Source organism: Amphiura filiformis, chromosome 15 (genome assembly GCF_039555335.1).
Source record: "Amphiura filiformis chromosome 15, Afil_fr2py, whole genome shotgun sequence".
Taxonomy (NCBI): Eukaryota; Metazoa; Echinodermata; class Ophiuroidea; order Amphilepidida; family Amphiuridae; genus Amphiura; species Amphiura filiformis.
This window is the reverse complement of record NC_092642.1, coordinates 1,512,698-1,525,704: the sequence shown is the minus strand read 5'-3', so window position 1 is coordinate 1,525,704 and position 13,007 is coordinate 1,512,698. Positions and strand designations below refer to the sequence as shown.

The 13,007-nt window shown below is 36.4% G+C and overlaps 1 protein-coding gene across 1 annotated transcript; it reads left to right on the top strand.

The window, feature by feature from the left end:
• The first annotated feature begins 1,537 nt into the window (after positions 1 to 1,537).
• Positions 1,538 to 11,454, top strand: LOC140172055 (UDP-glucuronosyltransferase 2C1-like). The gene is made up of 4 exons (XM_072195402.1): positions 1,538 to 1,798; positions 3,767 to 3,989; positions 6,211 to 6,433; positions 11,184 to 11,454. Exons 1-4 carry the CDS (start codon positions 1,538 to 1,540, stop codon positions 11,452 to 11,454), a joined length of 978 nt encoding a protein of 325 aa, XP_072051503.1.
• Positions 11,455 to 13,007: the final 1,553 nt, after the last annotated feature.

The window sequence follows — 13,007 nt, the reverse complement described above, 5'->3', positions numbered from 1 at the left end:
GCAGAAAGTTTTCAAAAACTTTTTGTGTTTGCTAGGAGACCATGAACCTTGATATCTTTGGTGAAATAAATCACTGATGCTAGGTCCTATTTATGAGGAAAACAGACCATCATATGAAAATGTTGACATTTTTCGTATTTTAAAGACATACATAAGTTTCCCAAAAGACCTCAAAATTTTAATCCCAGCTACATACACTTTCAGTACAAAGCATTAGATTGATAATGTCTATCTAGTTTACTTCAATTTTTAATATTAAATTTAATAAAGTTTTCATTATATCGCGAATTTCCAATTAATATCCAATTTCCAATGAATGCAATTTGACGTATTTGCTGTGATCTCAGGCCCCACAAAAATACTGCTCAAAGGTGCCAAGTGTATTTCAAACAGCCATCAAAGGGCACTGACCAGCTGACCTATTCTGGTTTTCAATACCGACTCCCGGAACCGACTCACACCTGCATGCTGATGTTTTATTATGTAGCAATATCCATTTATGCTTGATATGTGCAATATTTTTCATCTTTTATCTTGCATTATTGGAATTTAAATTTGTTGCTTATATATTTTGTATTTGTAATTTAGTAATATTTTGATGTCTTTTAATTAATGTAAAAATTGCTCAATTTGGCCTTAGGGCCACGATGCTTTTTCTAATCAAATGAAATGAAATGAATGAATACAGGAACTAGGGTATATCAATGGCCAATCATCGCCAACATAAGGTACCATGAACATGTAGTTCTGGAGGTCATCATCAATTTAATTTTGTAACTGCATGCAAGAGGGACTACACGTTTATAGCCAAGCGGCGGCGGTTGGTACAGTGCAAACAAGACAAGACAAGACAAGACAAGACAAGACAAGAGGTAGTTTTATAAAACGTATGCCAGGCGCGTCAAAAAACATGTATACATTACTGCTGCTCATCATTTTTATAACACAAACAAGGTGTTTTTGTCGCCAAGATGATAATGGTTCAAACGAATATACATCGAATGGCAAAATATTATTTATTTTGCCTTCATTTTTCGCGAAAAGTCATTACCCACTTTTGGCCGTGATAGCAAATGAGTTATCCACAAAGGGACATCAGATACATCTGCTCGGAAATGCTTTGATGAAGGACTCTCCGTATGTGAAAGATTTCAACGGAGTCGATTCTTCATGGTATAATCTCCGCAATCCGGAACAATTGTCGCAGAAAGTTAATTTTCTTAATAATGAAATGCTCGATAATGGCATCGGATTGGCTGGTTTTAAGCTCGATTATGGTGAGGCTAAAATATCTACCCGTGACTGTCGTGATTTATTCAACCATACGGAATTACTTCTGAAACTTAAGTCTTATAACTTTAACCTAATTGTAATGGATGTATTGTATCCTTGTGACGCACTTGTTGCGAGGTATTTGGACACGCCATTTGTCGCAGTCACCACATCCAGAGAATCCCCATATTTTCGATCTAGAATCTTTGGTTTTCCTTCCGAACTTTCGTATGTACCAGAGTTAAACGTCGGACTATCTGACAAGATGACATTCTTTGAGCGGGTTGAAAATGTACTCTTGAGATTTTTGCAGCGATTTATTTACCCGTATTTGTTACTGGCAGATTACAGAGCTATCCAAAAAGAGCAAGGTATTGATATTGATTCAGACATTCTTGATGTAATGGGGAAAGCGTCTCTCTGGATAAGTTATTCAGATTTAAGTCTGGAATACCCACACCCGACGATGCCGAACTATGTCAGATCTGGAGGGATGGCTTTAAAGGAACCATTACCGTTGGAACAGGTATTATTATAGTAGTATGTTCATATATGGTGTGGTATACATTTAGGCACCGATGACACTTTTTATCATACCCTTAATATTTGTACAATGCATTTGTTTTTTATTTAAATGAAAAACAGTAACACTATGCAACTCTTAATTATTATGCTTGATACAATTTATTATATCTCCAGGGAGCGATGTTAAGAGTCATCGGTGCCCAATCGGGCACCGATAGTTCTATAGGACCAAATTGAACGTGGTGCCTTACAAACGTTACAAAATGCAAATATTTTGTTGTTTGTTGTGCAAATCAAAGTGTTCCTAATCGCGGGCCCAGCAAACACAAAATGTTCAACAGCAAACGTTTAAAGTGTATAAAACGTGTTTAAAGTGTATAATGACTTTTTTTAAACGGTTGTTGTTAGTATTGTCTATCCAAATAACTTAGACACCCGGTTTTTAGGATATATTTCGAAAAGTTTTCACTTTGGAAAAAAAGTCATGAAAGAAAAGTTGCTAAACACGGTCAGACCTAACAGAAATTATTAGTAAAGCGATGAAAAAATATTCTTCCTTGTCTACTTTTATTCAATTTTGACCGATTTACAGCAAGATATCTGGGTCCAGCCGAATATTCCTAATGACTTGAAACTTTTGATGGGATAATCTATTTACAGTAAGGGGTGTTTGAACATTGTAATCATGCATATTGATCAGTGATTCCACCCTTTTTTCTTTGATCCTTTTACTAATTCACAATAAATGCGGTCTACTCAAATGCATTCAACAAAAGCATGTTTGCAATCTACTGCGAGAGGTCTTCTCACACACATAACAAATACACTACGATCAAATAGGTTGATGACAATATTTGATTGAATGGACTGCACTGTGCCATGATTTCGGTGAAGGACACCGGTTCAAATCCTTTGTTTGGAGCCAATCAATAATTCCATGCACAACCTCTATAACTCAAAAGATGTCACAGTTGGTGCATTATGACAAATGATAGGGCAAGTTGCTATGCGTCTGGAGTGTATTGTGAATTATACTCCTCACCAATAACATCAGAACTTTTATAGTGCATACAATTGGTATTTTCTTAGAATTGGGCCAAGCCAAAAGTATACACAGAAGAAGATTCAAATACCGCGCCGAATTGTTGTAATTGGTTGAGGGACAGCTGGGATCACTTATAGTTAATACACTAAGAATAAATATGCCAATTAGAAACACTGTCTGCATTTTATGAACTGAATTATATTTTTCATTTTTATAAAATGTTTTTGGTGAGAAGTATAATTAATTTACTATTCATTCATTCACTATCCAAAATCACCATACCTACAAATCTGTATAATGAGACCTTCCAAAATAATGTACCCAACTTCTACAGGATTATTTTTAAAGTGTTGAGAAAAACCTTCCAATTTCAATAGAATTTCTGGTAAACTCTCACTCAATGCTTTGGAAACACAAAAATCCCGTTAGGTCTCAGCGAATGTTAACACTTTTCTTTCATGACTTTCTTTAAAAGTGGATATTTTTTCAAATAAGTAACAAAAACTGGGTGTCTAAGTTAATTGGACAGACAAATAGTATTTTTTCATCATAATAAAACATTTTTAAAATGTTTTCATGTTTTATATAACCCGACATTTAAATGTTATTAATACGTTTTGACCAACACCAAAACCCGTTTATAACACGTTTATACCAATTTAAAAATATTTTTTGTGTGCTGAAGGGTATTCGTTCCAAGGACGTTCACGTGCCGTAGAAGCAAGTAAACAAACAAAGAATCAAAGAAAAGAAAACAAAGGAAAATAAAATAATAAACAAAGAAATAAATATATAAACACTGTGCCTTTTCATTTCCGGATAATTCTACAACCCTGCCTTGCCCATCCATGTTTTTTGCCCCCTCTTCCCAATGCCCCTAAATCGTATTGATTATTTTAGTACTCCTCTATTATTATATTCCAGGATCTGGAAGATTTTGTCCAGGGTTCTGGCAATCATGGAATCATCATTTTCACACTGGGATCTACGGTTGGTTGTTTGGCTGATCACCGGAAAACAGAAATAATAGCGAAAGTGTTCAGCAGACTACCACAGAGAATTATTTGGCGCCATACTGGTGAACTACCCACCAATCTGGGATCTAATATCAAGATACTCAAATGGATACCTCAAAGTGATTTGCTAGGTAAACGTGTTATCGTTTTTCTTAATAGCAACCTCGGTTACACTAAAAACTGTAATTCGCACTGAATTTGGTTGTTATATTTGCTAGTTATAACGTTGAGTACACTTATTAAACGCAATAACATCCAGGTGAGCGTGTAGGACATTTGTTAATAGCATCAAGACGCGTCACTTGTTTCAAACTAAATTAAAGGGTCGAGATCTCGATCTTACTTTAAAATACTATGATTTTATATTAGGAAAGCCAATGATCGCATTTATATTTCCATATCTCTTGCGGTTCATGTAGACGAGACGAGAAATCATGCACATGGGGCAGAAACGACATCTGTTATTTCTAGACTTGAAGATCTCCTTTTATAGCACCCATGCGTTTCTCTTGAGCATTGTTGAGGGTTCTTTATAAGGTTTGCAACTTTTTTAAACTGTTGCGATTTGGTAGTTCACAGCATCTTGCGTATGGTAGTGAGCTTTGGCAAATATTGCATTGATCATTTCATGGCGAGTGTGTAGAATATTCAAATATCACAGATATACTTTTATAGGTCCTGTGGCTCTTCCGGCATGTTGTAAAGAGGGCAGAAACATCAACACTTTGTAAAACGTAGATAACTCATTCACAACAATAAATCAAGCAAGTTTTCAAAGTAAACATCTGAAAATAAGTAATTACCCCTCCCCCCCCCACAGCGTCATCATCCCTATTATCTTCGTGTCAAACATTGCCGTGATAGTACGGCGAATCCTCTCGGTTTTCAACAGATGCGCATGGCGATTTTGTTCGAGATTTTGTTCGAGCCCAGCGACTCAGGCTAAGCATACCATTTACACGTTTTGAGATACCACAGAGCCTGCCGCAGATTTCTATTCTATGATTTGCGCATGATCAGTATCCCATATGGTGTTGCTATTACAAGAAAATTCGATTTGTTGTCAGGTAAACTCCAGGTTTTGTTTCCAATACACTATTTATGCGTAATGATTTGAAATCGTTCATCAAAATTGTGATATATTCAACTGTTTGAGAATTACAATTTTATAAAAGAACACGTGTAAGATCCAGGTGCTGTATCTATAATACAATGTACATTATCGACACATAAATGCGTTGGAAGCAGAATTTATTTCTGCGCATTTTGACACCTCATTTGATACGATAAACCAGAAAACAATAAAACACCGGTCAATTTAATGTAGTGAGGTCCAGATTTTAAAGTTGCCCTTACAACAATACAAAATGCTCAGATATCATTACACAGATTTCCTTCCATTATACTGAATACAAATCAATAGAATTTACTGTAACTTTCAAATCTTGGACTCCATTGATTTAAATGTACGCTGCGACGTCAATATTTAGACAATTGCTACAAATGAGGTGTCAAAATGTGCAGAAATAAATTCTATAATACAATAACCCGTATTTGAAATTATGGCCGTTATTTAAAAGGGGTAATTGCTTTTTTTTCAGATGTTTATATGATTTGTAGAATGAACTTGGGCAAAACATCAAAGTGTTATTTTTAAATAATATATTGATTTAGATAATGAAAATTGATTTCGACTAACAAAACCTAGTCTACCCATAATTGTCTCAATATTTCAAGTTTAGCGAAAACACCGCTCGCTCACGCACCACTTACAACACATATCATAACCCCAAATCAATAACCCTAAAGGCTTCTATCAACTTGGCTCCGACTCCCCTTAACCCAAATCATACCCCAAAATCTATAACCCTATTAGGCTTCTTTCAACTTTTTTTATAACATTCGGTCGAAGCCAGGTAAAGCCCAATAGTGCTCAAATACTACTAAATTAAGGGATGTCAACCGAATATGGGAGGAAGTCTGTTGGTGGATCTGAGAAGTAGGAGGAGAACCGAAGCACCGGGAGAAAAACCTGCAAAGAAGAGCATGGATCGGCAACCAAAACTCACAAGTGGCAACGCGGGAATTGAACCCGAACCGCACTGGTGAGAAGCGAGTGAGTTTAGTAGTCGTCGAATTTGCTCCTCACCAAGTAAGAACCCCAGTCCGCTAAGTTTGCTGTAACCGAATTGCCTATAATGTATCCCATTCCAAAGTTAAGACCAGCAGACCCTTGACCGATACCGAATAATGGCGCCTTTCATTTTTGTATTGAGGCACAGGTTTTTTCTCTCTCAATTTCATTTTTGTGAATTCTTTTAAATATGTAATACCATGGTTACACATTTATAGGTCATGCCAAGACCCGTCTCTATATCGGTCACGGAGGTTTGAATGGTGCCTATGAAGCTCTGTACAACGCCGTCCCAATGATTCTTATGCCGGTATTGGCTCCAGATCAGACAGACACAGCCGCGAGAGTAGTCTCAAAAGGGATGGGTGTGCGTCTTGACCCAGCTACTATCACAGCAAAAAGCTTTTATGAAGCGATAAAGGAAGTCTTACAAAATGATACGTAAGTACATGAAGATATGACTTTAAAAGCAACATTTTGGTAAGATTTCTGACCAGTTTTTGACCTACAGTTGATAAAGTAAAATTAGTTTTACTATCAGATTACGGGAGTATTTTATGTGTGTTTCCTTTTGATGACGTATTTACGGCATTATACTGTTCAAGACAACGTTGTGTGCATATAATATCCGCAAGACAACGGGTCGCGTGTGCATCAGTACACATGACTTGATCGACTTCTGATGCCCATGTACGTATTTGGTGCTACCAGGGGCTGAGGAGGGTCAGAGTTCGTAAGGGCAATTTCGGGTCCCCAGGTAACGCCATTGTTCGACCTAAGATACACACAACTGCGATTTTGCAATTATTAACGCATGGGGCATGCACGTTAAGGTTTCCACTGGATAGTCTGTGGCTGGTCTACAGCCTGTCTCAAAAAAAGATCGTGCAACTGGAAAGCGCCATCTTTGTCAATTAGAAAATAGGCCCTACTGTTGTGACATGATGCTTACATCAACGTCAAGGGAGCAGTTTTTTGCTTTTGCATACCCTTTGTTTCGTTGGTTTCGAACCCTTTTGTGCCACTTTTTAGGAAACTGAATAGAATGTTATATCCAAAATACGTGTACAGTACAGTGAATAAAAGAACATTCATTTGTAAGATTAGAAATGATTATGTAACAATTGCTCAGTATACAGGGTGTCCCAGAAAAAATTACCGGGCGAATACATTTGGACATAGGTCGAGAAATGTAACTCAGAATCCAAATATCTAAATATCTGCGTATAGCTCATTTAATTATGTATCTTATTCGCCAATTTTACTGGAATCGGTTGGCTGATTACGAAGAAATGAGCGATTACATAACGCATGCGTCAATTCACTTCATTCCAAGTTTGAAAGAAAGACCATTCAACACAATGCGCACTAGTGGTTAATTGTCAATGGGCTTCATAATTTCTGTTCGGTGAAATCCTTTTCGTTCTTTTTGGGCGAGAAATGCGGAGCATTTCTCGCCATTTGCGCTGGGTTTTGACATACATATTGGTCACAGCGTTGCAGAAAAATATCGTGCTGTCTATATACTCGGGAAATTACAGAGGCGATAGTGTTCATGAAAATTTGTAATTATTACTTCATTTTGATATCTAATCAGTGCTATAATGTCATTTTAGGCAGCAATGTGTTTATATTAAAAGAAATAATAAAACCTGTTGTTGTAGAACTAGAATTACTTGTATGCAAATCCGAAAGTTGCAACAGGAATAATAGACAAAGGGATAGGCATCCTAGTCTGCTGCCCTCTTTTGAAATATATATCCTAGGTCTCACAATAGGCGGATTAGCGGCCATTTTGTCTTCGACATGATTTTATTCACATGTCCTTATATTTTAGTACACAAATATACAAGTTAACAGGTTTACAATTGTAAAATTATATTTTGAGTATACAATATATTCTGTAGTAAATAGATCAAATGACGATGATTGTTCAGGTATTATATGCTTGATAGGATTAAACTGGTATTCTCCTCCGCCGTCAGTGTGATTCCAATCACTCCACGTACCGTGTTGCGAAGGTGGAGGAGTCTAAGGCTGTATTGACGAACACGCATGCGTTAAAAATGATGTAGCCTAGGTCGAACAATAGCGTGACGTAGTTTCCGGCATTGTTCCTATGCACTTTCACCCTCCTGGTTGCAACAGATTATTTTCATTTCTTTGTTTGTCAAGCATGATTGCTAGTTTTTACGTAACGTTGGGCGCAAGGTACATTTTGTACCACTAGGGCGTAAACAGATTAATTTACCGTGCCAACTGATAGTCGGTCAACGAATTAACTATTCACACACCGAATTTATTTGTCAAGCTCACAGTCAATTAATTTATGTCAACATGCGGTCCTTTTTCGCCAGCTAAGAGCTAGCTGTCTAATTCGGAGATCGTCTTTGTTTGCTAAAGAGATTTAAGGAACAAACCAAAAGATCGATGACGTCCTATAAACGAAACTAGTTTCGTTTAGGGGAGGGTAAAATACTCGATTACGTTTGTACAAAAACATCGGTCTGAAAAATGTGTCATTATTATTATTATTATGTCAAAACTTTCAACATTTCATTATTAAGTTTCTGGTAGGGAGGAGGGGTCGGCTGAGAAACGAAACTAGTTACGTTTATTGGACGTCATCGATCTTTTGGTTTGTTCCCATACTGGGTACTAGCATTGGTTTGAATTACTTTGCGGAACTTTTTACGGTGAAAATATATGCAAGACCTGATATTCGATTTGTAAGAAAACGAGAGTATGTTTGGCCGTTTCAACGAATGAAAACGAGTGAGAATTTCAAAAGTTATGGTTTGAAGGAAATATGACATTAAAAGTTATATGCCAGGCCTATAATTATTTCCACAGCATATCAACGCTATAATGGTTATAATCAGGCGTTCTTACATTTGCAGACCTCCTGGAGACCAGCACAGCATGAGATGCGAGTGTATTGATACATGATTAAAACATAGACCCTATTTCCAGGGTCTATGATTAAAACCTTTATGGACGTAAAAGTCAAAGTAACAATATCCTATATCCTGTATCGTTTTATGGATAAAAATGACTCAAAATGTCATTAATGAAATAATTGATTTCTTAAACATCAGTTTTGTTTTTTCAACGGGAAAAATCCGATTCAATTTCAGGGCCTCAGGGCCTATCTACGATATGGCCATAATTTATACATGTAGGCCTATTGAACAATATACCCCCATTTCACTAAGCCAAAAAAGAAACTTATAATGTTTCACAAGGTCGTATCTTAAAATCCTGTCCACCAAAATTAACCAAAATTACACACAGGATTGCCTCAATACTCTACTCTAAACACATGTCAGTAACTAAGCAGTTGTCCAACTGACATAATAGCAAAATGTACTGATATGGAACAGCTTCCTGGACCACATTCACAGCCCCATTGGTACCAAGCAAACGAAATCTGTGAGAACGGCATCTTGACTCACAGGTCACAAACTTACCAACAGATACAAACAGATCACAAACTTACCAGGATCATCATGTCACATGTCCAAACAAATAATGAAGTCCTTTAGTAACGGGTATGTCCATCGTGCGCTTTTCATGCTTCCAACCAAGTTTCTGATGATATCCTGGGGAAGATTGCCCCATGCTTCCTGTCACTAAAGGACTTCATTATTTGTTTGGACATGTGACATGATGATCCTGGTAAGTTTGTTTTGACTCTCTTTAATGTTTTTAACTTAATGTTGTTAAAATTGTTGGCTGTGACCTGCGATTCCAAATGCAATTCTCACAGATTTCTTTTGCTGGGTGCCAAAAGGGCTGTGAACGTGGTTCAGGAAGTTGTTCCATATCAGTGCATTTTGCGGTTGTGTCAGTTGACCAACTGATTGCTTACTGACATGTGTTTAGAGTAGAGTATTGAGGCAATCCTGTGTGTAATTTTAGTTCATTTTGATGGACAGGATTTTAAGATATGACCTTGTGAAAAATTATAAGTTTCTTTTTTGGCTTAGTGTATTATAAATAGGTAGGTAAACAAATGAATTATTGTATTATTCTATCAATTATAAATAAAATGACTAAAGTGAATCCACCTTTTTCATTTGATCATGTTGATTATTAAATAATTATTATGGCATTCAACAAAATGATTGAAGAGAAAACACACAATGCAGACCATAGAATTCATTATACGTGGCCGGCCTTATCACTTGGTACACCGTAGCTCATCTGAAAGCCTGTTTAAATCACAATGGTCAGAATTAAATAGTCAAAATGATTAGACAAATAGGCTACACTGTCCATACACTGTACAGTCTCATTGCAAGATCATTATGATCGATGCGAATTATAGAAACAGTTCAAACAATAAAATTACTACATCTTTATCTTGACACTTCCTCATTTGCTCGCCCTGTTCCTTTTTAAAGGAATTTTTATTAACAAACAATCTGTTTCTTGCAAAACATTTTATTAGATATTGTTCAAATTTGAAAACCTGCACGATATTGAAAATCAAAGCTTGCATGTAAGATGATGCTCGGTACTTGTAAATATCTGTTTTCGTTAATGTTGATATAAATGTTGCATAAAGAGTAATTCCAGCTGGCTTAAAAATTTCTCACACACATTAATGCTTTGGGAATATTTCCAAGAAATTGTAATACAAAGTTTAAATCTTTTAAAACTTCAATATTTATGTTGCATGGTATCAGGAAACACGTAAAGCTGTAAACACTTGATCATTGTCATTCTTGGCTTAAATGTTCTTTACAATATAACATATTTACACAACCTAAAGAATTCAAGTTGGAAAGTTCCAATCGCAGAAATCAAAGTTTTCTCGGACAAACTGTTATTTATCTTCAGTGAAAGCATGACTAACTTAACACAGTCGGATTATAATATAGATGATGTGGACTAAATTTAATGAGATACACAAACTTTAGGAAGCGGTGAGTGAGTATGAAAACAACGCCCGTTGATCAAACTTGGAATGAACTGCATTGATGCACGCATTATGTAATGGTTAATTTCTTCGCAACCAGTCAACTAAATCAAATAAAATTTTCGTTTTTTTTTCATTTATTTTTATTCTGATGTCTATTTCTCGACGTACGTTCAATTTTCTTCACTCGGTAATATTTTCTGGGACACCCTGTAGTTGTATTGAATACTAATTTGTGCAACATATCTTTTTCTTTTACTTTGCAAGGTACCGGAAGAAAGTTGCCCTTAATTCAGCTATTCTTCGGGACATGCCACCGGCAAAGGATCGCGTGGTCTTCTGGATAGAACATGTCATGAAGTTTGGTGATGAGCATCTCCGTGCCCATGTATTTGAACTTAATCTAATCCAATATTACCTTGTAGATGTAGCGGCCTTTCTAGTGCTTTGCATCATGGGGTTTATATTAGCTATGCTATTTGTATGTGGGTTATGTTGTAGAATGTGTAAGAAAAATAACAATTCAAAGGCAGAATAATGAAGCATAATAGGTTTAGTCAATTTTTAAACGTTGCACCTCCTTGCCGATTTGCGATTTTGAAAAGCGATTGGAAATTAATTTTGAAAAGATTACATATTCCTCCTGACTAAATGGTGCCACATTGATGTTTAGATCCTTAGCCACCGGTACAATATCCTCCATCTATTTCAGGAGGGATACCTAGGAGATCTTTAAAGTGAGTGAACCAGTTGTTAATCATTTCATTCTGCGTGTCTCCCTTCAGCTGACCTTTGACCTTTCACTGATGATTTCCTTCCAGTTATTTCATTAATTAGCTTCCAGCTTTGTCTATGCTTGCAGTTGTCATGCGCTTCCTCAACCGCTCTTAGCCTTTTACTTAGATCTTCTTCCGTAGCAGTATTACCGTACAAACCTGTCTACAAGCATATAGTAGCGGCTGTGATGATAGCAAATTTCATGCTAGCGCCCTCCACAATTTCATATCATTATGGAATTTGAGCAAATCAATTACCGACACAAGCAGGTATACAATGTATTATTTTATCTTTATTTCGTATCTCACGAGCATAGCTCACTTGATAAGGCATAGGACTTTGGTACATGAGCGCTTTAGACTATAGATCGAAGGATGGTGAGTTCGAGCCTCATCACGGTCACATGAATTTTATAAACCAAATATATTTCGAACTTTTCATTTATATTTTGGTGTTGTATTTATATTTTCTTGCATTCTTCTATTCAAAATGATAAGTAAGTACATGAAGATATGACTAATTGTGATAAGGATAATGAACTGAGTGCAATACATTAGTCAAGATGCAATATTGCTAAATACAATAACTCCATGGCAACTGCGATTATCTTGACGAATGCATTTGCTTAAGTACATTATGCGCCATATACTTCGAGTATATTAAAACAATAGGCAATATTAAATATTGGTAAATTGTGCTTTACAAATCCACTTGATTACTTACGTTTTTAGACGTTTCATCTTCCTACGGAAGACTTCATCAGTAATGTGATGAACCAGCAACACTCCTACTCTCATCTCCAGAGTGCACAGTTCTTTGCAGTAGCTGGTCATATACATGATTGAGTGAGCATGTCCCTTCATCGCGGTTGACCACGTTGCCACAATTGACCAATATTTGATTTCAAACAATCCTGATGAACTTATTCAAAGAATAGGCAATATTAATTGCTGCATTCATTATATTAGTTTCAATATTAGGGAATTCTAAAAACACCGTCAGGCCACTGACCAGGTAGCATTTAACTAGTCAAGAAAATCAATCACTGTATAAGTTAGCTATCAATGGTATCGATTGCGCCATACGGCATACTTTAGTAACTTGCTGGTTGCTGGGACCATTGCTTTATCTCTGCTATAGCTGATTATTTCATCCCATAAGGATCCTGGGGTCATTTCTCATAGCCTGAGTTCTGATTTATCTTCTTGCAATAACTGGTTGATCAATAACAAGTTGTCGCTTCATGTGGGAAACACTGAGTGTATTCTATTTGGGACCAGATCAAAATTAGGCAAGGTCGGTGATTTTCAGATT

Coding starts and splice junctions, on each gene's coding strand:
- LOC140172055 (XM_072195402.1), top strand. CDS start 1,538: ATGACATTCTTTGAGCGGGTTGAAAATGTACTCTTGAGATTTTTGCAG. Junction 1,799..3,766: donor AACCATTACCGTTGGAACAG/GTATTATTATAG, acceptor ATTATATTCCAG/GATCTGGAAGATTTTGTCCA. Junction 6,434..11,183: donor GAAGTCTTACAAAATGATAC/GTAAGTACATGA, acceptor TTACTTTGCAAG/GTACCGGAAGAAAGTTGCCC.